Raw genomic sequence first — 23,318 nt, 5'->3', positions numbered from 1 at the left:
GCTTTAGCGTTTCAGCTCTGATCAAATGACTGAAATACTGACCATTTATCTTTTGCATGTCAATTTTCAGAGATCTTTTTTGCTCTTGCAATTTCGAGCACCTCCTCATTTGCCCCATGTTCTGTATATGGAAAGTTGCACATTCTAAAGGGTTCTGTTTACTTCCACAGATCCTTACTTATTGTCCAGGCTTAGCCACAAACATATTCAATAACTGAACAGGCTCGAAGGACCGAACAGTTTACTCCTGCCCCTATTACCTTGATGCGCTTCTCTCCACTTTACCTGTCGAAGGAGCAGCTTGTGATTTTAAATAAACCTGTTAAAACTATAACCTGGTGTCGTGTGACTTCTGACATGGTCCACCTGGTCCAACACCGGCACTTCTACATCATGTCTATTCTCCATGTTTCTTGAGCGAAACAGAAGGTACAATCTGCAGATATTCTTTGACACTGGATTCACAAAATTAACTTACAAAAGCTGTGACTTGGGTTTTCTGCTCCAACTTCCTAAGTTCTGGTTCTCACACTCATTAAGAAAACAGTGGAAACTTGCAAACTGACCAGCTCAGCAAAACCCCAGACTGTATCTAACATCAATCAGCATCATTTTGTGCAACAAAACCTCAAGTTGTGTAATGTAACTATTTACAATACAACATGCATTGTGAAATACTGGCTGGCTTAGGACTTGGGGGAAAAAGTTCTACGGGCATCAGAGACGGGAAACTCAGATTTTGTCTGGGATTACGTTCAGCATGGACTGGTTGGATGAATGGATCTGTTTTGGTATTGTATCTCTCTACAACACTGTGAAGCAGCCCCATTATGTTAAAAGTGTGGACAAACAGAATTTCACTGAAATTTTCGGCTTTAGAAAGCCTTGAATATCTGACCCCAGTAAACCCCTCAACTCCTCATTCACTTCTAAATGTGTGGAAGTGCTGCAGGTGAACTGTCAGCAATAATGACTTGGAAATATATTGCTGCTCTTTTGGTGTGTCTGGGCCAAAATCCTAGATTTCCCTCCCTAAGGGCATTGTGGGTCAACCCACAGCAGGTGGACTGCAGCGGTTCAAGAAGGCAGCTCACCCCCACCTTCTCAAGGGGCAACTAAGGACGGGCAATAAATGCTAGGCCCAGCCAGTTGACACCCATATCCCACGAGTGAATGAAAGAAAATGTAATGTTAGTAGTGTTTCAATCTGATTAGGGACTGTCAACATTTAAAGAGAAACATGTTTTAATCGGGGGTGCTGTGAAAACATGAATTCTTTGTTATTCATTCCTGGTAGACTCCCTTTGCTGGTACAAGTGTGTATGATATCCACAATTGGACAGGATGCACAATGTCATTTTGAGTACGCTTCATGGCGCGTCTGTGTGCATCTTGTACACATGCATGCGTGTATGTATGCGCATGCGCATGTGTCAGAGTGACCAACAGCAGCTACTACACCTGAGCAGTCATGGAGGTGCTCTCTAAGCTTGCCTACTGGGCTGGTGGCTTGGTCTGCTGATAGGTATTTAAACTGCTGTCTGACTGGAACCTGGAAAATCCCAGTCAGCTTCCACCACCTGGTCTTCAATGGCTATGCATTATTTCAATCACTGCCCTCCCAAACTCACCGCAAGGTCAGTGACTTGGGATAGGATGCAGTCCATCTCACAAGAAAGCAGCACTACCTTTAGCACCTGCCCTGTTCCCCAGCCATGATGCTTATCTGGTTTTTAAGTTGTGGGTCACCTCATTTCGAGTCACCTTTCTAGTCAGTTGTACAACTGCTGCTCTGTCAGATTGTGATTTCGCCGTGACATCCCGCAGATTTTAATTCTACCGGATGTATCAGCCCAAGTGAAAATGCACCTATTTCTTATAAACCTAATGATCTTTTGATCCATTTAACAAAGCATTCAGTTTTATCTAGGAATTCTCACCATACAAGCAGTCAGTGATGTAATATTACCAGCAACTTCCTCTATGGTTTGCAAATTTGGACACAGTTCAAATAGTTTGAACTACACTTGGAAGCTAACAGAATTTAGTGTTGCAATCAATTTCCTGAGCACATATAGCAGATGCTGAAAAAAATTTGAATTTGTAAACCAATTGTTGCATCTCACTTTGAACTCATTGTGAGGGAAATGATGCACACAAGAGTGGAAGGAAGTCTTCAAAAATCAGAATCACGAAACACTCAGCATAAGATAATTCATTTAACAGCACAGATGAAAATCAGTGAAAATGATTCCTTCCAGACAAGAACTTGGCTCATTATTCACCAAAGCAATTTCTTGGCACTACTTGGACTTTCAATCAAGACTGTGACAAACCTACAAAATGATTTAAGTTCTAGGAGGCTTTCTTTCTCCCTTACAGTTTACTGTCAAACTGGAACAAAGTGAGGAAAAATTACTGTTCGGATAGAAATCTCCAATCTGGTCAAACCCACAATCTGGACTACTTTACCTCAACCTAACTTAACCCAGAACAAAAATGAATGGGGCCCGGCAACCTAAACATCCAAATTCTTACGGTGCTGTAATACAGATTGTTGAAACTCGTTATACTGTTGCATTTATCAGAAGATGAATTGAACGCAGTAGGTGGCCATTCAGTTTGTTGCGTGCATACTAGCTCTCGTCAAGATCCATTCCCCAATCTCGCTGTGATGCACTCAGATTTGAGACAGCAAAATGACTGAAGCTAATTGCTGACTACACTATGATTTTACTAACAAACGATAACATATTGTGAACAGTTCAGTGCTGTAATTTATAAGATGACATTAGAATACACCATGAAATATAACACACAAACACACACACAAACACAAATACTCACTCACATCCAACAGTTTCCTGAAACCAAGCCATGCACTCCTTTCCAAACTTTAATTCTCTTTATATATAATATATACTTTATGAACAGTGAAGAGAAATAATACAATTTACTCACAACCCCAGTGTGCTTTGCAGTCAATGAAGTATCTTTGACATGGCAGTCGCTGTTGTAGTGAGGATACCATAGTGGCCAAATTTTGAGTGGTAAACCCCTACATACAGTAAACACCATCTCAAACAGATGGTCTGTTTCGGTGGTCTCGATCGAGGTCTAAATATTGACCAGGGCACCACGGAGAAACATTGAAACAAAGAAAATGGGAGCAGCTGGAGGCCACTTGGCCTTTTGTGTCTGTTCTGGCATTCCATATGATCATGGCTGATTATCCAATTCAGAACAGTTTAGCTCTAAGAACCATGTCAAATAAAAACTGAAAGAACTGCGGGTGTTGGAAATCAGAAACAAAACCAGAAATTGATGGAAAAGCTCAGCAGATCTGGCAGCATCTGTGAACTGTTCGAAGGAAGGGTCACTGACCTGAAACATTAACTTGATTTCTCTCCACAACATTGAAAGGAAATCAGTCACCTTAATGCAGAAAGGAATACTCCAGGATGACAATCCAAATATTTATCTGCCATCCAATTTGTTGCATAGTAAGGCAATGAGATAATGACTACATTTCAATCCTCATAAATTATCTCCTGTACTGAGAAACTGCTGTGTGGTTTTGTTTATAATGACGAACACTTGAGTAATAATGCTTGAGGTTTCTGGTACAAAATGTTGACAATCATAGAAAAACCTCAGCAGTAGCCTGTACAAACAGTAAGCAATAAACAGCAGCTTCTGCCTTTGGTGTCAATGTTTATATTGTCGCAGAACATTTGGTTGTCTTTAAAGAGGACTGGAAAAGAGCCTCAATCTGGATGGGTTTCTGCAGCTGATAGCATCCCTTTTAATACCCGGATGGATGTTGGGACAACTATTAACAGCAATAATGTCCCTTTTTCTTCCCAAAAGGATCTATCTTCCTTCCTCATTGGCAAACTGTCAAGTGAAATGGGTGAATATATGAATTTGGGCACTTGACTCCTCCAGTCTCCTCCGCCATTCATTAAGATCATGGCCACCAATCTGTGTACTACCTCAACTCTGACCCAATTGCCTGAGATTCTTAAGGAAAGAAAGAGTCAATCAACCCCCACCTCAAATACCCACACTAATTCTTTCCCCATTGCTCTGTGAGGAAGTATCACACAGACACATGGCTATTTGATTGAAAGCTTTCCATAGAATCCCTACAGGGTGGAAGTAGTCCATTCAGCCCATCAAGTCCACATCAACCTTCTGAAGAACATCTCATCCAGATCCATTCCCCTATTCTATCCCTGTAACCCTGCACTTCCCATGGCCAATCCGCCTAACCTCGCAGACACAAGGAGAATGTGTAAACACACCTTCAGTCCAACTCGCTCATGCCAACCAGATATCTTAAATTAATCTAGTCCCATTTGCCAGCGTTTGGCCCATATCCCTCTAAACCTTCTTATTCACATACCCATCCAGATGCCTATTAAATGTTGTAATTGTACAGTCTCCATCACTTACTCTGGCAGTTCATTCCATACACACAACACCCTCTATTGAAAAAGTTTCCTCTTAGGTCCGTTTTATATCTTTCCCCTCTCACCCTAAACCTATGCCCTCTAGTTTTGGACTCCCCCACCCCAAGGATAGGACTTTGTCTCTTCACCCTATTCATGCCCTCATGATTTTACAGACTTCTATAAAGTCACCTCTCAGCCTCTGATGCTCCAGGGAAAAAAGCCCCAGCCTATTCGGCCTCTCCCGATAGCTCCAAACCTGCAACCCCGGCAAAACCCTTGTAAGTCTTTTCTGAATTCTCTCAAGTTTCACAACATCCTTCCTTTCGCAGGGAAATCAGAATTGTATGCTCTATTCCAATAGTGGTCTAACCAATGCTCTGCACAGCTGCAACATGACCTCCTAGCTCCTGCACTCATGCATTGACCAATGTGTGCCAAATGCCTTCTTCACCACCCTGTCTATCTGCGTCTCCACTTTCAAGGAACTATGAACCTGCACTCCAAGGTTTCTTTGTTCAGCAACATTCCCCAGGACCCGCCAGGAGCCGCAGCTTGTCTGAACAATGAAATTGTGAAATCCACAGCAAACCCCAGCCAACAAACTACACGCGACTTCCACTATAAATTTAAGTCAAGTTTAAGCATCCACCAGTGTGGAAATAAAATTGGGAATAAAAGTGGTCATTTTTATGCTTCCCCTTTGTATTTGTTCGAAGCTGTTTTTCCTGTCCTGTCTGCCAAATACCAATTCCTGGACAGGGAAGAGCAGGTGATTGATTCCCAAGTTTACAGCCAATGCTGGGCTTGTAACCAAACACAACTAGCAACACACTATTTATCAACTTCCACTGGTTCTTACCTCCCTGTAGGGAAATGGATCATTCTGAATATAATATCACTGATGAATTAATCTTTCCTCTTCACAAAAGATTATTTACGCTCCTATCATAAGCAGATCTTTCTATGTTTTGGGTTTCCTGAGAGACCTGTACATGATGCTCAGGCTTTGAATTTGTGGTTACTCGGAGTGTCTCTGAGAATAGTGAGTTTAGCGCTGCTGCCTCACAGCGCCAAGGACCTGGGTTCATTCCAGCATCGGGCAACTGCCTGCGTGGAGTTTGCATATTCTCCTGGTGTCTGAGTGGGTTTCCTCTAGCTGCTCCAGGTTCCTCCCACAGTCAGATGTGCAGGTTATAGTGGATTGGCCATGGGAAATTGCCCATAGTGTCCAGGGATGTGCAGGCTAGGTGGGTTAACCATGGGGAATGCGGGGTTATAGGGATAGGATAGGGTTTTGTGTCTGGGTGGGATGCTCTTCAGAGGGTTGGTGTGGACCTGATGGGCCGAATGGCCTGCTTCCACACTGTAGGGCTCTATAAACTGAAAGAAACAGACGCTGGATCAGGCATTGGCCCTTCAAGCCTGCCATCTCACACAGCATCATCCTCATAACTGACCTATCAACCTCTACCTTGGGAAATCCTACACGTCTGAGCATTTACAACTCTCTGGAATGGAGAATTCTGCAACCCTTTGAGTGGGGCAACCTCTCCTCATGTCAGTTTGAAAACTGTGCGATAATACTGTGGAGTGAAATGGGTGACAAGGGATCTTGCGTAATTATGATTTTCCTTAAGCCTTTTTAAAAGTGTTAGGTAAAGTCAGAATCGATTAAAATTTAGATCGATCCTTGCAGTTATTGTAAAAAGGAAGCATACGGAGGAGGAGAGAGGGGAGGTCTGGTTCATGATACGTTCCACACTGTACCAATCCCACAATTTGGAGATAAACAGGGGGGTCTGCACTTTCCAGCTTCACACTGGCGATGAACCTTGCACCCAAGCTGTGCCTGGCAGAGAAGTGCTCATTCACTGCTGCTATTTCTGGATGATGCCAGCTGCTATTCTCCAGAACTGATGCCACTAGAACTTACAGATCATTAGAATTTAACTGCGTGAGGCGGGTTCTTAGTGATCGTGAAGGGCAGGAGGAAATCATCCCTACTGAGACTCATTCAGTCGCCTTTGACCCCCATGCAGGTTTGCTCCAACATACTTTATCATGGAGTAAAGAGTTACGGACTTGTGCTTGGGATTCAGATCTCCCCCCCCCCCCTCCCAGTCAAATGTCAACCTGTCTGCATCTTCTGAAGGCCAGTGCCATGTCAGGTCTCTTGACGTAACAAATGCAATTAATACGCCAGGTCCCTCCAGACACTAGGAAGCAGGATCCTCTTCACTGTAGAGGGGTTGCCACCTCAGGTTCCACCCTCTTGGTTTCATTAGATTTAGTAAGGGAATTCCCAGCCCTTATAAGGTCAACCTGGAACCGAGTGGGTTTCTTTTCCCAACAAAATGCCAGCGGGACTTCTGGACGGACTCATTGTTCACAATGTTATTGCAAACCTTTGGCATTGTTTGGAAGATGACAAGATACAGCTCAGGCAAACAGGAAGAAGTTAAAATATTTATAATAAGTGTTTTAACAGAGATACAATGATTGCAAAGAGCAACAGTGAAGCCAAACATCACATCACACAGATTGTTGAAGGAGCACACTTTATTTCAAAAACTTTTCCCCACACTCATCAGGACATTTGCAAAAATACCAAACATTTTATACTCTATCAGATAGGTTGGGAATGGAGACTCCCCATGCAAGTAGTATTCTTACCATTCAATATAAAATGTGTTCTCTTTTACTTTGGTATTTTTGTGGACCGTCCTGATGAGTATAAGATGTAAAGCTTTGTCAGAGTGCCTTCTTTTTTAAGCAATGCTTAAGTTCTATACGAGCAAAGATAATCATTTTGATGAAAGTACCAACCTTCACGCCAGGGGGACCAGGGCGACCTGGGTTTCCATGTGGTCCTTGGCGTCCCTAGTAAACAAAAACACAAAGACCCAAAGAAAATCAGATTACGTCAATCTCACATGGACAGCTCACTTTGCATCAGATTAAATACACCTCATAATTCTAATCAGAACCAGTTCTGATCAAGTGTCACTCCTGATCGAAACGTTAACTCTGTTTTCTTGCCATAGATGCTGCCAGACTTACTGAGATTCTAGAGCCAATTTCTGTTTTTGTTTCAGGTCTCCAGCATGCACGGTTCTTTGTTTCACTCATAATTCTAATTGTTCGATATATTCATCAATGTAGAGCTCTTACTCAAAATAGCACTAGAGAAGCAGAAATGGGAATAGGAGCAGGCCATTCAGCCCCTCGAACAAGTTCCGCCACTCAATAAGACTGTGACCGATCTTTTACCTTAACGCCACCTTCCCACACTATCCCCACATTCTCAAAGTGCCCAAAAATCGCCCAATCTCTTTCTTGAACAGACTCTCTGACTAAGCAGCGACAATTTTCTGCAGTTAAGAATTCTTAAGACTCTTTAGAAAAAGTAGCTTTTCATCTCTGTACTTAAGAGGCAGCTCCCTTGTTCCTTGTGTTCCTCAAGCAGAGGGGAACCATTTTCTCTACACCTACTCTGTTAAACACTTTAAGAACTTTTTATGGCTCAATTAGATCACATTTAATTCTTCAAACTGCCTGGAAACGTTGGTCTGGTCCATTGAATTTCTTATGAGATAATCGCCTCCTCCCATGGGCCACTGTAGTGAACCTACACTGCATTCCTTCCAGGCCAAGACTATTCCTTTTTTTCCACCTCTAATCAACCTGTTCAGAAATGTTATTACATACCTCTGGAGCAGGTGGGACTTGAACTTGGGTGTCCTGGTCCAGGGGCAGGGACTCCACCTCTGCACCATAAAAGGACCCCTACAAGGACTCCTGAGGCAAGGAGACCAAAACTGCATTCAAAACTTAGCTTGTAGCTGCAGCGATTGTAACAAGGTCAGCCATCTGGACATCATAAAATACAGAATCCCTAGTGTGGAAACAGGCCATTCGGCTCAACAAGTCCACACTAACTCTCTGAAGACCATCCCACCCAGACCCATTCCCCTACCTTAACCCTGTAACCGCGCACTTCCCATGAGTAATCTACCTAGCCTACACATCTCTGAACACTATCGGTAATTTAGCACCTGGAGGAAACCCATGGGGAGAACGTGCAAACTCCGCGCAGACAGTCGCCCTAGGCTGGAATCGAACCCGGGTCACTGGCACTGCGTGAGGCAGCAGTGCTAACCACTGAGCCACTGTGTATGGGTTCCCCAATTGGGGCTGTTAACTTGGTCCAATGGGGGAGCCCTGGCTGACATCCAAGATGAATGTCACAGATGCTGGGCCCCTGAATGCCTGACTCAGTGAGAGGCAGTGCTATTGTCAAAGGCACTGCATTTGTAAACAAAAGGTAATTGGTGATGGGATGGCGGTCTTTGGAGGAGTTATTTCAGTAACCTCCTCTACACCTACATCCTGTGTCCGCTTCTGGTTGCCCTGTCATAGGAAGAATAGTATCAAGCTGAGAGGGTTCAGAAAAGATTTATCAGGATTTGCCAGGAATGGAGGGTTTGAGTTATAAAGAGAGGCTAGATAGGCTGAGACTTTTTTTCACTGGACTGTGGGAAGTTACAAGGTGACCTTATAGAGATTTATAAGGTCAATGAGGGGTATAGGTAGAGGTATAGAATGGCAGGTGTCTTTTCCTCAGGGTGGGAGATTTCAAGACTGGGGGCATATTTTTAAGGTGAGAGGAGAAAGATTTTAAAAAGACATGAGAGACGATGTTTTTATACAGAGGGTCGTTCCCGTGTGGAATGAACGTCCAGCAGAAGTGGTGAATGTGAGTGCAGTTACAAAGTTTAAAGGACATTTGGATAAGTTCATGAATAGGAAAGGTTTGGAGGGATATGGGCCAAGTGCAGGTAGTTGGGACTAGTTTCGTTTAGGATTATGGTCGGCATGGACTGGTTGGATTGAGGGGTCTATTTCCATGCTGTATGACTCTATGACTTTAAAATATTGTATCTTGATTAATTATTTGATTAATACCTGTGCACATATAAGGTGGCAACATTTTCTTTTTTTTTTGTTTAACCACATATGAATGTATGAGGCAATATAATTTAAATTTACATTGCAGAAGGAGGCCATTTGGTCCATCATGTCCACATAAGACAACAAAGATATATAGACATATAATGTCTACAAGTGTTAACACCAGATAAAACAACTCAAATCAAAAAGTTGAATAATAAGCTTTTATTTCATTAGTTACTAGCTCAAGTTTTTTTTTAGTGTGGTTCAATATTAAGACAATATTTAATGTGCTGGAGAGTGTTTTTACTGGAGTGATTGTATACGTTCAACAGTTTTCAGCGAATGTGTCATAACCCACTCTGCTCATTCAATCAACTTGAGCACAGACATGTTTTTTCCCTTGTTGCTCTACCTTGGAAGTGGGGATTGGTTTAGCTAAGTTGGCAGGACGGTTGGTTTGCAAAGCAGTGTAATACCATCAGCATGAGTTCAGTCCCCACACTAGCTGAGGTTACCCTGAAAGACTCTCCTTGCCTGAGGTATGGTGGTCCTCAGGTTAAATCACTACCAGTTGTGTCTCTCTAAAGCAAGCATAGCCCAGTGATTGGAAAGTCTACGGTGACTTGACTTGACCTTGGAAACATAGACAGAATTGAAAGTATTGCAGAACCTAACCTCTCCATCTCCAAACAGTACCTCAGGTTCAACTGGTTAAGTTGATGAAATCCATCCTTGCATATTGCAGCTGGAGATGACAGTCATGTGGTTTTTCTGTAGTCAGGTTTAATCAACCTTTAAGTCAAACTTGAGGCTCATCTCACTTCAGGGGATGTGTAATATCTGGCTCTGAAGTAGTACATTATAACAACACTCAAATCACTTTAAAAGTCAGTGCCATTCCAGCAAATTACTTCTTCTGTTCAGGAAAAGGATGAGGTTGCATCACTTTTCACTGGATTTTTTTTATTGAGAGGCCCAGGATGATACTCTAACAGATTCAAAGCCATTTTAGCCATTGCTGGCCCAATGGCCGCCATCTGCACTGTATTCAGAATCAAAATACAGCTATTAGTTTACAGGTGTGAGATGTGATTTCTGCCTGTGGCAATCAAATGAGAATTGGGTTGTTGGAGAGTGTGGAGAAAGAGGAGGGTGTCACAGTGTATCAGTGGTTAGCACCGTTGCCTCACAGCACCAGGGATGCGGGTTCGATTCCATCCTTGGGTGACTGTTCATTTGGAGTTTGCTTCTGGGTGCTCTGGCTTCCTCCCACAGTCCGAAGATATGCAGGTTAGGGTGGATTGGCCATGCTAAATTGTCCCACGGTGTCCAGGAATGTGAATTAGGTGAATTAGCCAACGGGAATGCAAGGACAGTATGGGATGCTCTTTTGAGGGTTTGCGAAGAGTCAGAGGCCATTCAGCCCAACATCTGCACTGGAGGGATTCTATGATTCTATGAAACACACTCATTCAATTGTCCCTGGTCTCAGGCCATACACCAGCCTAGCAGTTGTCACTAAGCTCGAGCACTTGGCACTGAAATAACTCTACACAGGTCAGTATCACATCACCAAGTCATCCTTTATTTAGAGTTGTAGAGTCTTACAGCACAGACTCTTCAGTCCAATACATCCACGCCAACCATCTTCCCAAACTAGACCAGGTCCACTTGCACACATTTGGCCCATATTCTGCCAAACCTATCCATGCAATTATCCAAATGTCTTTCAAATGTTGTAACTGCACCTGCATCCACCACTTCCTCTGCACTTCCTCATTGTGCACATGAATCACTCTCTGCGTGAAAATGTTGCCCCTCTTGTCCTTTGTAAATTTTTCTCCTCTCTCCTTAAAAATATGTCCCCTAGTTTTGGACTCTTACACATGAACTGTCCTCAATTACAGTACTACATCATTCAGAATCAGATACCAGGGTAAACCTGACACTCAATCTTTTTATCTGTCAACGAGGGCTCCAAGTGGACCCATGAAAACAGCCCCAATCAGGGAACGTCTATTCTCGAGGTCCAGCTGGATGACCTTGTCACAGCCACCACAGGCAGGGCCTCACTTAATGTCATACCGTTTGACCTGTTAATGCCACTCAAATGTTATAAACTGCTGTCAGGCACATTCAACATCAGGTATCAACCTTGTCAGGATCACCTGGGATGAGGAAATTTGACTAGAATCTACACATACTCGTTTTTCAGGAAGAGAATTATGAACTTACTGTGAAACTAAAAATGCTCATTTAACGACATATAACAGTCTCACAGGATTTTATACCCAAGCTGCTGCCATAAAAAAATCAAAGTTCTCGTCAATTCAGTGATTTCTTATTGTTTGCAATGTGTAAGGGATGCAAGCAATGCATCCTGCACAGAATTACAGGCAGATATTTCTGTCTTTGTGTGTGTAAATGTGCATGCACAGAATCCTGAGGTTGCAGTCTAATGCATATCGATAGTGAATACCGAAAGACTCATTACCCTTGATACCTCAAAACTCACATGCAGAGCTTATTATCTGGGATTTGTAAGAGAGCTTAAAGTTTCAAACATTCAAAAAATTGTACCTGCTTCTGAACAATTTACCCCAGATTGAAACACTGGCCAAGATTGTAAGTATTCTAATTTCAATTTGACTGCATTGATGTGCAATGTGGCCAGTGTGCCTCTGTTTAACAACTTTGTTGGTTTAAGGAGCGTAAGCAATATTTTTCTGAAAGTTTACTTGATAAGTTAATTTTGGAGAGCTCTGTGTTCTCAGCACAGTCAGACACAATCAGTCCCACTTATTCCTCCAATTCCTTTTATAACCGTAAACAAATACTTCACTCAGGAAAGCTAACACAATGTAATTGTTTGTTATGAGGAGAATTGAATACCATAAGACAATGAGATACAGGAGCAGATAGAGGCCATTCAGCCCATCAGGGCTACTCCACCATACAATCATGGCTGATGTGTTCTCAACCCCATTCTCCTGCTTTCTCCCTGTAACTCTGGTCCCCTTATTAATCAAGAACACTCAATGATCTGGCCTTCACAACTTTCTGCAGCAATGAGTTCCACAGATTCACCACCTTCTGGCTTGAAAACTTCCTCCTCATCTCAGTTCTAAAGGATTGTCCCTTCCCTCTGAAGCCTTGCCCTCGGGTCCTAGTCTCTCTTACTAATGGAAATATCTTCTCTACATTCATTCTCTCCAGGTCTCTAAGTATTCTGTAAGTTTCAATCAGATCCCCCCCCACCCATTCCTTCTAAACTCCAGAGAGTGCAGACCCAAAGTCCTCAACCGCTCCTCATATGACAAGCATAACCTCCTCTGGACCCCCTCCAATGTGAACACATCCTTCCTTAGATACAAGGCCCAGAACGGCTCACAATACCCCAAATTAGCCTAAATACTAAAGTAGGTAAATTGTTCTTCAGTTATATAGGGCACTAGTGAGACCACATCTGAAGTACTGCATACAGTACTGGTCACCTTAAGGTAAGTGCATTTGAAGCAGTTAAGAGAAGTTTTACCAGATTAATACCTGAAATACTGGGGTTTGTCTTTTGAGGAAGTTGGACAGGCTCAGCATGCATTGGCTGGAATTGAGAAGAGTAAGAGGTGACATGTAAGGTCCTCCCTGGGTGGAGATGGAGACAGTGTTTCATCTTATGGGAGAATCCTGAACCAGGAGTCATGGTTTAAAAATAAGGTGTTGCTCATTAAAACGAGGACGGGGAGAATTGTTTTCTTTCAAAACATCATGAGTCTTTGGAACTCATCATAAGGAGATGGTGGAAGCTGAATTTGTCAATACTTTTTGTGGTAGAGATGGGTAGATCCCTGTTAAGTTAGATCCCTATTCAGCAAGGGGAAGGCAGGAATGTGGATTTGCGGTGACAATTGGATTGTCCATGATCTTATTAAATGACAGAGCAAGTTGAAAGGCTGAATGGCCTACTCCTGTCTCATTTATTCTTGATCTTAGTTTCTATGCTTGGGTTTGCAATACAGCAATTTACGAACAAAGAGGATAATAAAAGAGAGCAATGTGATTACAATAAGGAACATTCTAGGGGTGAAAATCAATTTGGAGGTGACCAGCATCATTAATGTGCCCATACCACATTAGGCAGCTTGGATCTCTCTGTGTGCCCTGCCACTCTGTTTGCAAGAACTTCCATTGTAACAATATTATTATCCTTCAAGAGGCAGCTATCTTTAGGGAAAACAAACAGGCTGCATGTCCCATTGGTGCTACTGAAACAACACTATATACACTGAGCATTGTGCAGGTAGACCTCAGAGCAGGAGAATAGGAGCACTGGAGTTGAAGGTATTTTATTCTCTCAGACATGGGTATCGCTGGCTGGGCCCAGTATTTATTGCCCGTCCCTGGTTGCCCTTTGAGAAGGTGGGGGTGAGCTGCCTTCTTGAACTGCTGCAGTCCGGTTGCTGTGGGTTGACCCACAATGCTTGACCCAGTGACACTGAAGGGACGGCAAAATGATGGTGAGTGGCTTGGAGGGGAACTTGCAGGAGGTTTTGTTCCCATGTATTCTAATAATATAACTCTCATTCCTGATTTCAAGTCTATCTATTAGCCCCTTGGTATGCGCACTACCAGGGCTGTCAGATGCAGCATAGCATGGAATTGGTATTATTGTATAATTGCCTCTTGCCTCTCTCCTTTAAACTTCTTGGTGGTACAGTGGCTCAGTGGTTAGCACTACTACCTCACAGCGCTAGGGACCCGGCTTTGATTCCAGCCTCGGGTGACTGTCTGTGTGGAGTTTGCACATTCTCCCCACGTCTGCATGGGTTTCCTCCATATGTTCTGGTTTCCTCTCACAATCCAAAGATGTGCAGGTTAGGTGAATTGGCCATGCTACATTGCCCACAGTGTTCAGGGATGTGTAGGTTAGGTGCATTAGTCAGGGGTAAATATAGGATGATAGGGTAGGGAAATGGGTCTGGATGGGTTACTCTTCAGAGGGTAGGTGTGGACTAGCTGGGTCGAACGGCCTGTTTCCACACTATCTGGGTTCTAAGATTCTATGATCTGCTGCCTTTATCCTTACAAATAGAAGTGGTCGTGGGTTTGGAAGGTGCTGTCTGAGGATCTTTGGCAGAATTTCTGCCCAATTTTCATGCATTGACCTCACTTTCAACAGCCTGGACGTTACCATTAACAAAGAAGTTGGATGAAGAAGTTCACAAGACTTAAGTAGCTTTCAAAAGTGATGCCATGAGAATTTGATATACATGCACAGAATGAAGAGAAAGAATTCTTTTGATGGATAAAACAATTTTGAAACAAGATCTGCAATTAACTATCTGGTCCTTGGAGTGCATTTTTTTTGTCTTGCAACTCTGGCAGTGATGAGGAAGTCTTTCATCTGTGTAAATGCTACAAAATGCTATTGACATTGCAATAGCATATATCCCTCTTCATTCTCACATTTCTGCCAGTTCTTCCAAGCTTCAACACAAATTTACATGCAAATTTCATTCACCTCTCTATCCACTGTCACAAACGAACAATCCCATCTTGTCTGAATGTGGTTGAGATTAAAATCAGTCTGAGTCATAAACAACTCTTTGCAGCTGAAGGAAGTATTTTTACATCTCCCATACGTAACTAATTTACCTTTTTTTTACAGCTTAGTATTTTTTGTACATTTCTGTACATTCTATACAGTGAAATGTGAGATAAATAAAGCCAAGCGCACAGATTGCAGAAAGCTCAAAAGGGAAGTTCGCACCCGATTTGTACCTGAATCCTGGTGTCTTTTCCTTCATTCGTGTCAGAACTTCCGCAACGTTAAATTGCACAAACATCACAAGCTATTTCTCTGTTACAGGAGACTATACACTGGGGCAAGCCAGCTGCACCAAACTGTTTTAGTCAAACTGACAGATGTTCTGGTGTTAAAGTAGTTTAATGCTTTTTTTCTCAGTCCAATATGGAATAATTGGAAAATGAGCCAAAAATGCAACATAACCCAATCCAGCCAACTTTCAATAACCAATTGTGATTCTCAGTCTTTGCAATCAGCTGAAACAGCCATTATCTTTTCCTTCTGAACAGATCTAAGCAATACTGAAGTGTATTGAGCCCACTGTGTCTCCTACATAGCAAACCATTCTACTAATCATATCTTTCAGAAGTTTGAGATCTGGCCAGTGGTCAGCAAATGGAACATGATTAGATGTTTTAGCTCCTATGCCAGAAGTTTCATATACAGACTATTTGAACCCTGCTTAAGACAGCTGTGATGTTACAGATAATTTTGAACAGCTCAAATTGTTAGTGTAATAAAAAATTCAATTGGAACCAGCTGGTGTGAACAACTAGCTCCACTCCAGCTGGTGTAAACACTTTGATTCAAGTTAAATTCAGGCAAGGAAGTTAGTGTAATTAGTTTCTTGTGAAAGGCCTCTCACAGACATGCACTCATATTTAACCTATATAGGGACACAGTGGGTTACTGCAGTGTATGAGTTTTGGTCTCAGCTGCATTCTGTGGCCGGGAGATCCCCAGGCTCCCCACTCTCTGGGTGAAGACATTTCTCCTCATTGCAAACCTAAATGGCCTCCCCCATATCCTTAAACTGTGACCCTCTGGTTTTGATCTGCCCGGTCTTAAGGAACATCCTTTCTGAGTTTGTCCTAGTCCTGTTAAAAGTTTACAGGTTTACAGCTCCACCATTCTTCTAAAAGTCAGTGAATATCGTCCTAATTAATGGAGTCTCTTTTGAAAGAGGAGAAGCTGAAGCAAAGACTTTTTGATAATCACATGTACGTACTCGATGTGAACACATAAGGAAATAACTGGATAGTATTACCATGTGTACTAGTTTGAATAGGATTGGACAATACAGCCACATGTTCTAATGTGGACTGTAAACAATGTCAGCACTATTGGATACAGGTATGAGTGATTGGAAACTTGTCATTTGCAGAAAAAGTATTAAGCCATTGATTTTGGAGTAAAGTTTGAGTTGTGCACCATCTTTGAAGGGGACATTTTCCACACATGCATTAGTAAAAGTTTAAACAAAGAAACCTGAGACTCGTTTGGTCTGAAAGAGGAATGAAAGAGTTAAGATCACTTTGATTGAGGCAAAGTTGGCAGCCATTCCTGCTGCAGAATAGGGAAACCAATTAAAAAGTGGCAATCCCAAGTTTTGGACTAGTAACTCAACCTTAAGCAAATGTCATAACAGCAGGCCAAACAGCGTTGTTAGTCCACGCCAGAGAAAGAAATCACAGGCAAGTGTGCAGTAACGCTCAGAAATGGTCTTGTCCACCTAACATGCGAAAATACACAGAGGACGTTGTCCATGTGGATGAAATGACGCTGTTTTGATGTCTTTTACCAGATGGCTGTTAACGATTTAAAGATGAAGTGAAGATGGTGGGAAGCAATGCAAGGAACATGTCATTATTGTGGTCTGTGCCAAGTCGGGTGGCACTGAAAAGATGGCTATTCTTGTGGCGGGAATGTCCCAGAAGCCGCTTTATTTCACGAATGCCTCAACACCAGGCATGTGGCTACTGAACCCGCCTGGTGACATCCAACATTTTTGAGGTGCGGTTCGGGAAAGTGGACATTGAAAAAGGATAAAGATGATGGTCACCCTGGTAACCCTGAGAGTTGATGAATGCCCTCCCACTCACCCACTTGGTTCCCAAACTGACCACAATGATGCTCTGTGATGTTGCACTGTAGGACAAAAAACACAGAAAACATCTTTGACCGCAAGAACATTTGTGAGCTCTCTGGAGACAGCACGCTAAGCAGAAAAAGGTGAATGCGTTTATCCAGAGCTAACTCCCCATGTGTTTCAATACCTTTTACTGGACAAGAGGTCATTGAAAGATGCAAACAAATTGAAAAATAAATGCATTTTTCAGATACGTATTGTGCTTTCGTTTTTTTAGACTTAAGGCCCATTTGTCAACAAACCGAGTTACATAGCAGCTTCCTCTATTTACTTAAGACAGATTTGTGGACAGGCTCCCAACTATTGGGCTTTTTTTGTGATATAATGCACTTGGACTGAACAAAGCTGTAGCTGATGGGCCAAATGATGTTGACAACTCAGCAAGGAGGTTTACAGGAATCACAGAATTGTCACAGTGCAGAAGGAGATTATTTGGTCTATTGTGCCTCCACCAATTACTGGTATTTGCCTTTATCAACAATGTTCAGGTCTGAGGGAGACATGTGCTTAAATGCCAATATTTTAATGTTGCTCTTGATGTGAGTTTGTCTCCACCAGGGTGTTTGTCTCCACCACTGATGCAGCAATGTCCATGGTCTTCACATGATATAAGAAGCTGAGTTCAAACATCCTGGCATTGAAGAATCCAAAGATGTTTACTACAACCAATGTATACAAATGTTGCATTCCTTGAGGACTGTCTGGGCTAACATTAAACTATTAAATTCCAACGGAGTAGCCAGCTTTTAATAGCAATAATTGCTCCAAGTGCTCTTTTTCATTTGTTCACGTGATGTGGGCGTCACTCGTCAGGCCAATGCCTATTGTCCAGGGGGCAGTGAAGAGTCAGCCACATTGCTGTGGCTCTGGAGTCACATTTAGGACAGACCGGGTAAGGATGGCAGTTTCCTTCCCTAAAGGACATTAATGAACCATATAGGTTTTTCAAACAATTGACAATGGTTTCATGGCCATCGTTAGACTCAAAACTCCAGATTTTGAAGTCAAGATGCATCATCTCGAGTTTAACAGTCTATGAATAATCCCAGGGAGAAAGTGAGGACTGCAGATGCTGGAGTACCAGAGTTGAAAAATGTGGTGCTGGAAAAACACAGCAGGCCAGGCAGCATCCGAGGAGCAGGAGAATCGACGTTTCGGACGTAAGCCCTGAAGAAGGGCTCATGCCCGAAACATCGATTCTCCTGCTCCTCGGATGCTGCCTGACCTGTGTTTTTCCAGCACCACATTTTTCAACTATGAATAATCCCACTCAGCCATTGCCTCCCTGCCAAAGTAAGAGGTAAGATGGTGTGTGAACTTTTATACCTCAGGTCACATGCTGTGACATAGCGATGATATCGTCAGCAAGTCTCTTACAGGAACATTGATATACTGTCCACTAGGCATAACACAACACTGCTGGAGATGCTCTATCCACAATAAACTACCCAAAAAATAGCATCTCACTGCCTACCTCACCATTGAAATGCATTACCTTCCATGACATTGTCACATTTTCATTCTGAGTACTACCTAAACCCGCCACATAAAGTTAAGTCGAGCCATTTAGAGTATAGGTTATGACCAACCAAAGTCTTTGGCTCTGAAAATCAACCATAACAAATATAGAGTGTTATCCTTTCATTTAATAATTGTTCAAAGTTTTAAAATGCACAAATTTTTACTTTCCCGTTCTATCTCTCTTTCCCCCCACCCCCCCACCCCCTTAGCCTAATCTTTCCTTCTCTTTATTTCACTTTCTGTATCTCATTTGACATTGAATTGACCCTTTGCTAATTGACACTTCCTCTCAAGTCCTTTTGCTAAATATTTCACAATCTTTCCAATGGACTGGTTAAAGAGATGCATCATTGTTTGCTCCCAGTGGTGATACCCTTTACAGTAATCAGCCAAGCTCCCACCTGCAGCAATCTGTCTCGAAAGAATTGTTGAAACCTGAAAATGCACGGGCAAATTTAACCAACAACAGATGCCCCGTCACAGTAAAATCTAGGTTTGAGAAATTCCTGATTGTGGATTCATTCGTGTAAATCTGGTGGAACTGGGCTTAGACAGAATAGTCATAGATTGAAGAGGGTGCAGGCAGGTTAGTGAATGGCTGGACACATGGCAGATGAATATATTTTGTCAGGACAAACATGTTAAGACAGTATAACATGAAGGTACAACTTTGAAAGACTTCAGAACCAGAAAGACTACAATTAATAGGGGCATAGACTCAGCAGCAAAGAGGTAATGTTGAACTTTAGGTAAAGGCAAAGGCAAAATAAAAGGCAGGTCAGGGAGAGCAATAGCCTAGTGGTATTATCACTAGGCTGTTAATCCAGAGACCCAGGTAATGTTCTGGGGATACAGATTCAAATCCCATCATGTCAGATGGTGAAATTTGAATTCAATATATGAAAAAAAACTGTAATCAAGAGTTTAATAGTGATCATGAAACCACTGTTAATTGTTGTGATTAAACCCATCTGCTTCACTAATATCCTTTAGGGAAGGAAACTGCCATCCTTACCTGGTCTGGCCTACATGTGACTCCAGACTCACAACAATGTGGTTGATTCTTAACTGCTCTCTGGGCAATTAGGGATGGGCAATAAATGCTGGCCTGGCCAGTGATGCCCACATTCTGTGAATGAATTTTTAAAAACTTGTTGAACACACTAGTTAGACCCCTATTTTTCTAATATTTGTTCATGGGATGTAAACTTCACTATCAAGGCCAGCATTTATTACCCATCACTAATTGCCCAGACGGCAGTTAGAAGTCAACCAACTTTCTGTGGGTCTGGAGTCACGAGTAGGTCTGACCAGGTAAAGACAGCAGATTTCTTTCCCTAAAGAGCCAGATGCATTTTTATGGTAATTGATATTGGCTGCCATTGGTCTAGCTTTTTTTTAAATTCCAAATTTTAAAAGCAATTTTATTGCTGGACCACTTTGTACAGTTCTAGGCACCACAATACAGGAATGCATTAAAGCGAGTGCAGAAGTGGTTTATGAGAATGGTTCTGGGAGATGAGAAACATCAGTTAATGACAACAGATTGGAGAGGTGAAAGGTAAGAAGAGATTTGAGGGTTTTAAAAATCATGAGGGGTCTGGAAAGAGTAGACAGGGAGAAACCACTCCTGCTTGAAAAATAAATTGAGGACAAAAAGATAAAGATTTAAAGTGATTTCCAAAAGAAACAAATGTGAGAAAAAAAACAGCAAATGGCTTCGATCTGGAATGCACTGTCTTGAGAGTGTGGTGCAGGGAGAGATAATCAAGATTTTCAGGAGGGTGTTGGATGGCTCGTTGAATAGAAATCATGTGCATTGTTAGCGAAGAAAGTGGGAGAATGGCACTAAGTCATATTGCTCATTAAAAGAGATAGCACAGGCATAATACATTGAATTACCTCCTTCTGTACTGTAATACTTCTATGATTCTGTACCATGATAGTTCTGTGATTCTGGAAAGACTGGGGAAATGTATTGCTGCAGAAGGGACAAGTCCAACGTATGTGGAGAAACAGAAGGATTTGGGGATGTTTCCAAGCAAATGATTGAAGGTTTTGAGGCAGGCTGGAAAAGCATATGGTGTTAAAAGTGGAGGCATAGAGTACAAGAGCAAGGAAATTATGGCAACCCTTTAAATAGCACTGGTTTATCCTCAATTAGAGTACTACATTGAATTCTGGACATCACATTGCAGGAAGGATGTGAAGGCATTGGATAGGGTGCAGAAAAAAAATCAACAAGATAGGTTCCAGACATGAGAGATTTCAGTTTAGCAGAGCTTAGAGGGGAAGGTTTTTTGAAGATTCAAAACACAACAGGAAACTCCTCCCCACAGTCCTCACCCACATTTATCCCTCAATCAACCTCACGTGGAAAAAGTCAGTTTAGATGTTGCCAGCCACAGGGAGCGGTTGGAAAGGTTGCGGCTGTTTTCCCTGGAGCTGAGGGGTGACCTTATAAAGATTTATAAAATCATGAGAGGTATGGATAGGATAAACAGACAAGGTCTTTTACCTGGGGTAGGGGAGTCTAGAACTAGAAGGCATAGGTTCAGGGTGAGAGTGGAAAGATATAAAAGAGACCTGAGGGGCAACTTTTTCATGCAGAGGGTGGTGTGTGTATGGAATGAGCTGCCAGAGGAAGTGGTGGAGGCTGGTACAATTACAGCATTTAAAAGGCATCTGGATGAGTATATGAATAGGAAGGTTAAAGAGAGATTATGGACCAAGTGCTGGCACATGGACTAGATTAGGTTGGGATATCTGGTCGGCATGGACGAAATGGACCGATGGGTCTGTTTCCGTTCTGTATATCCCTATGATTCTATAACTCTACCTTGTCATTATTACAGCACTGTTTAGAGAGTTAAGATGCCAAATCTTTTCATTTTACACTCAATGGGATGGAAAGAATGTTAAATTTCAAATGACTACTGCATTCTCTCCCAGCATAAATTGTTGTGATGATTTGAACTTTGGCATTCTTGCCTTTGCCCTGATGAATGCAAGACCAAAGCATTGGAGGCATCTCTCTCTGTAATGGGAGCCTGCTGTCATAGATCAGCTGCTGCGATTCCTGTACTACAACAGGAACTACACTGCAAAGGGCTGAATCAGTTGAAATGTCTTGTGGTTGTGATAGATGATAGATAAATGCAAAAGAAGATAAATGCAAGTTTTTTTTTTCCTTATCCTAGTGAAACTTTAAGTTGTCCCAACAGCCATGAGGGTGTTGCCAGGAAAGGAGGGTTTGAGATATAAAAATAGACTGGGGCTTTTTTCACTGGAGTGTAGAAGGTTGAGAGGTGACCTTATTGAGGTTTATAAATCATTCATCTTATCTATGCCCCTCAGGCATAAGGGTCTTTTCCCTATGGTGGGGGAGTTCAAAACTAGAAGACTTATTTTTAAGGTAAGAAGAGAAAGATTTAAAAAGGGACATGAGGGCAACTTTTTTTTACACAGGGAGTGATTCATTTATAAAATGAACTACCAGAGAAAGTAGTGAAGGTAGTTTCAATTTCAAATTTTGAAAGACATTTGGATAAGTTCATGAACAGGAAACATTTGGAGGGATATTGGCCAAGCGCAGGCAGGTGGGAATAGTTTGGTTTGGGATTATGGTCGGTGTTGTGGTCTGGTTGGACCAATGGGTCTGATTCTATGCTCTATGGCTCTATGACTGTAAGAGGACAGTTCAAGAATAGTAGCAATTGGACAATGACAACCTATAGGATTTAGGATATTGCTTGCACATTGTAAAATAGATCATTTATACTCAGATGTGAAAAAGCGTTGACTGGCAACCATTCCCATTGTCTGAAAGCAGTATTTGAATTTTATTCATCTGATTTGATTCAATCTGCTTCCAATTAGACTGCTGTAAATGATTTGATTTGACTCAAACTGATGCAAAATTATTTGAATTTACTCATGTTAACAATTGGAATTCTATTTACACAAAGACAGAAATTGCTAGAGAAACCAAGCAGGTCTGGGAACATCTGTGCAGAGAAAAAGGGTCAATGCACATACAAGTAGAATTGATCTATTTCATAATGCAAGCAATGTCCCAAATCCTATAAGTTTAAAGTCCATGACTTATCTTCAGATCGGAATTCTAACTGAGCTGGTATCAATGAGATCTATCAGGGAGACAACACATTTATGAATGAAATCCTTTAGTACAATTAATGACAATGTTACGTTTTCCCCAGGAGGACTATGTCTTATCTTCAGCAGTTTCAAATAAAAATATCTAAAGAGACAACCATCAGAGCAGCTGGCTGTTCAATGGGCACATGTACATTTCTTCTCCTGCTACACCATCCTACTGAACAGAGGGAGAAACAGTATATTATTTGTAAAATCCCAGCAACATTCCATGGTCATGACATTTATCCAGAACTGAAACTTTATTGCTGGAACAGCACAGCAGGTCAGGCAGCATCTAGGGAACAGAAGATTCGACGTTTCGGGCACATGCCCTTCTTCAGGAATGAGCAGAGAGTGTTCAGCAGGAGAAGATAAAAGGTAGGGAGGAGGGACTTGGAGGAGGGGCGTTGGAAATGTGATAGGTGGAAAGAGGTCAAGGTGAGGGTGATAGGTCGGAGTAGGGTGGAGGCAGAGAGGTCAAGAAGAAGACTGCAGG

At 42.2% G+C, this 23,318-nt stretch overlaps 1 protein-coding gene across 1 annotated transcript in view; it reads right to left on the bottom strand.

Annotated features, from left to right (window-relative positions):
• The window catches only part of col27a1b (collagen, type XXVII, alpha 1b), a 551,847-nt gene that overhangs the window by 409,415 nt on the left and 119,114 nt on the right, over nucleotides 1-23,318 (bottom strand). The window contains exon 5 of the mRNA XM_043719710.1: nucleotides 7,284-7,337. Coding sequence (XP_043575645.1) covers nucleotides 7,284-7,337 — 54 coding nt within the window. The remainder of the gene's footprint in view (nucleotides 1-7,283; nucleotides 7,338-23,318) is intronic.

Source organism: Chiloscyllium plagiosum, chromosome 30 (assembly GCF_004010195.1).
Source record: "Chiloscyllium plagiosum isolate BGI_BamShark_2017 chromosome 30, ASM401019v2, whole genome shotgun sequence".
In the NCBI taxonomy this organism is placed as follows: Eukaryota; Metazoa; Chordata; class Chondrichthyes; order Orectolobiformes; family Hemiscylliidae; genus Chiloscyllium; species Chiloscyllium plagiosum.
This window is presented reverse-complemented; position numbering and strand designations above follow the sequence as displayed.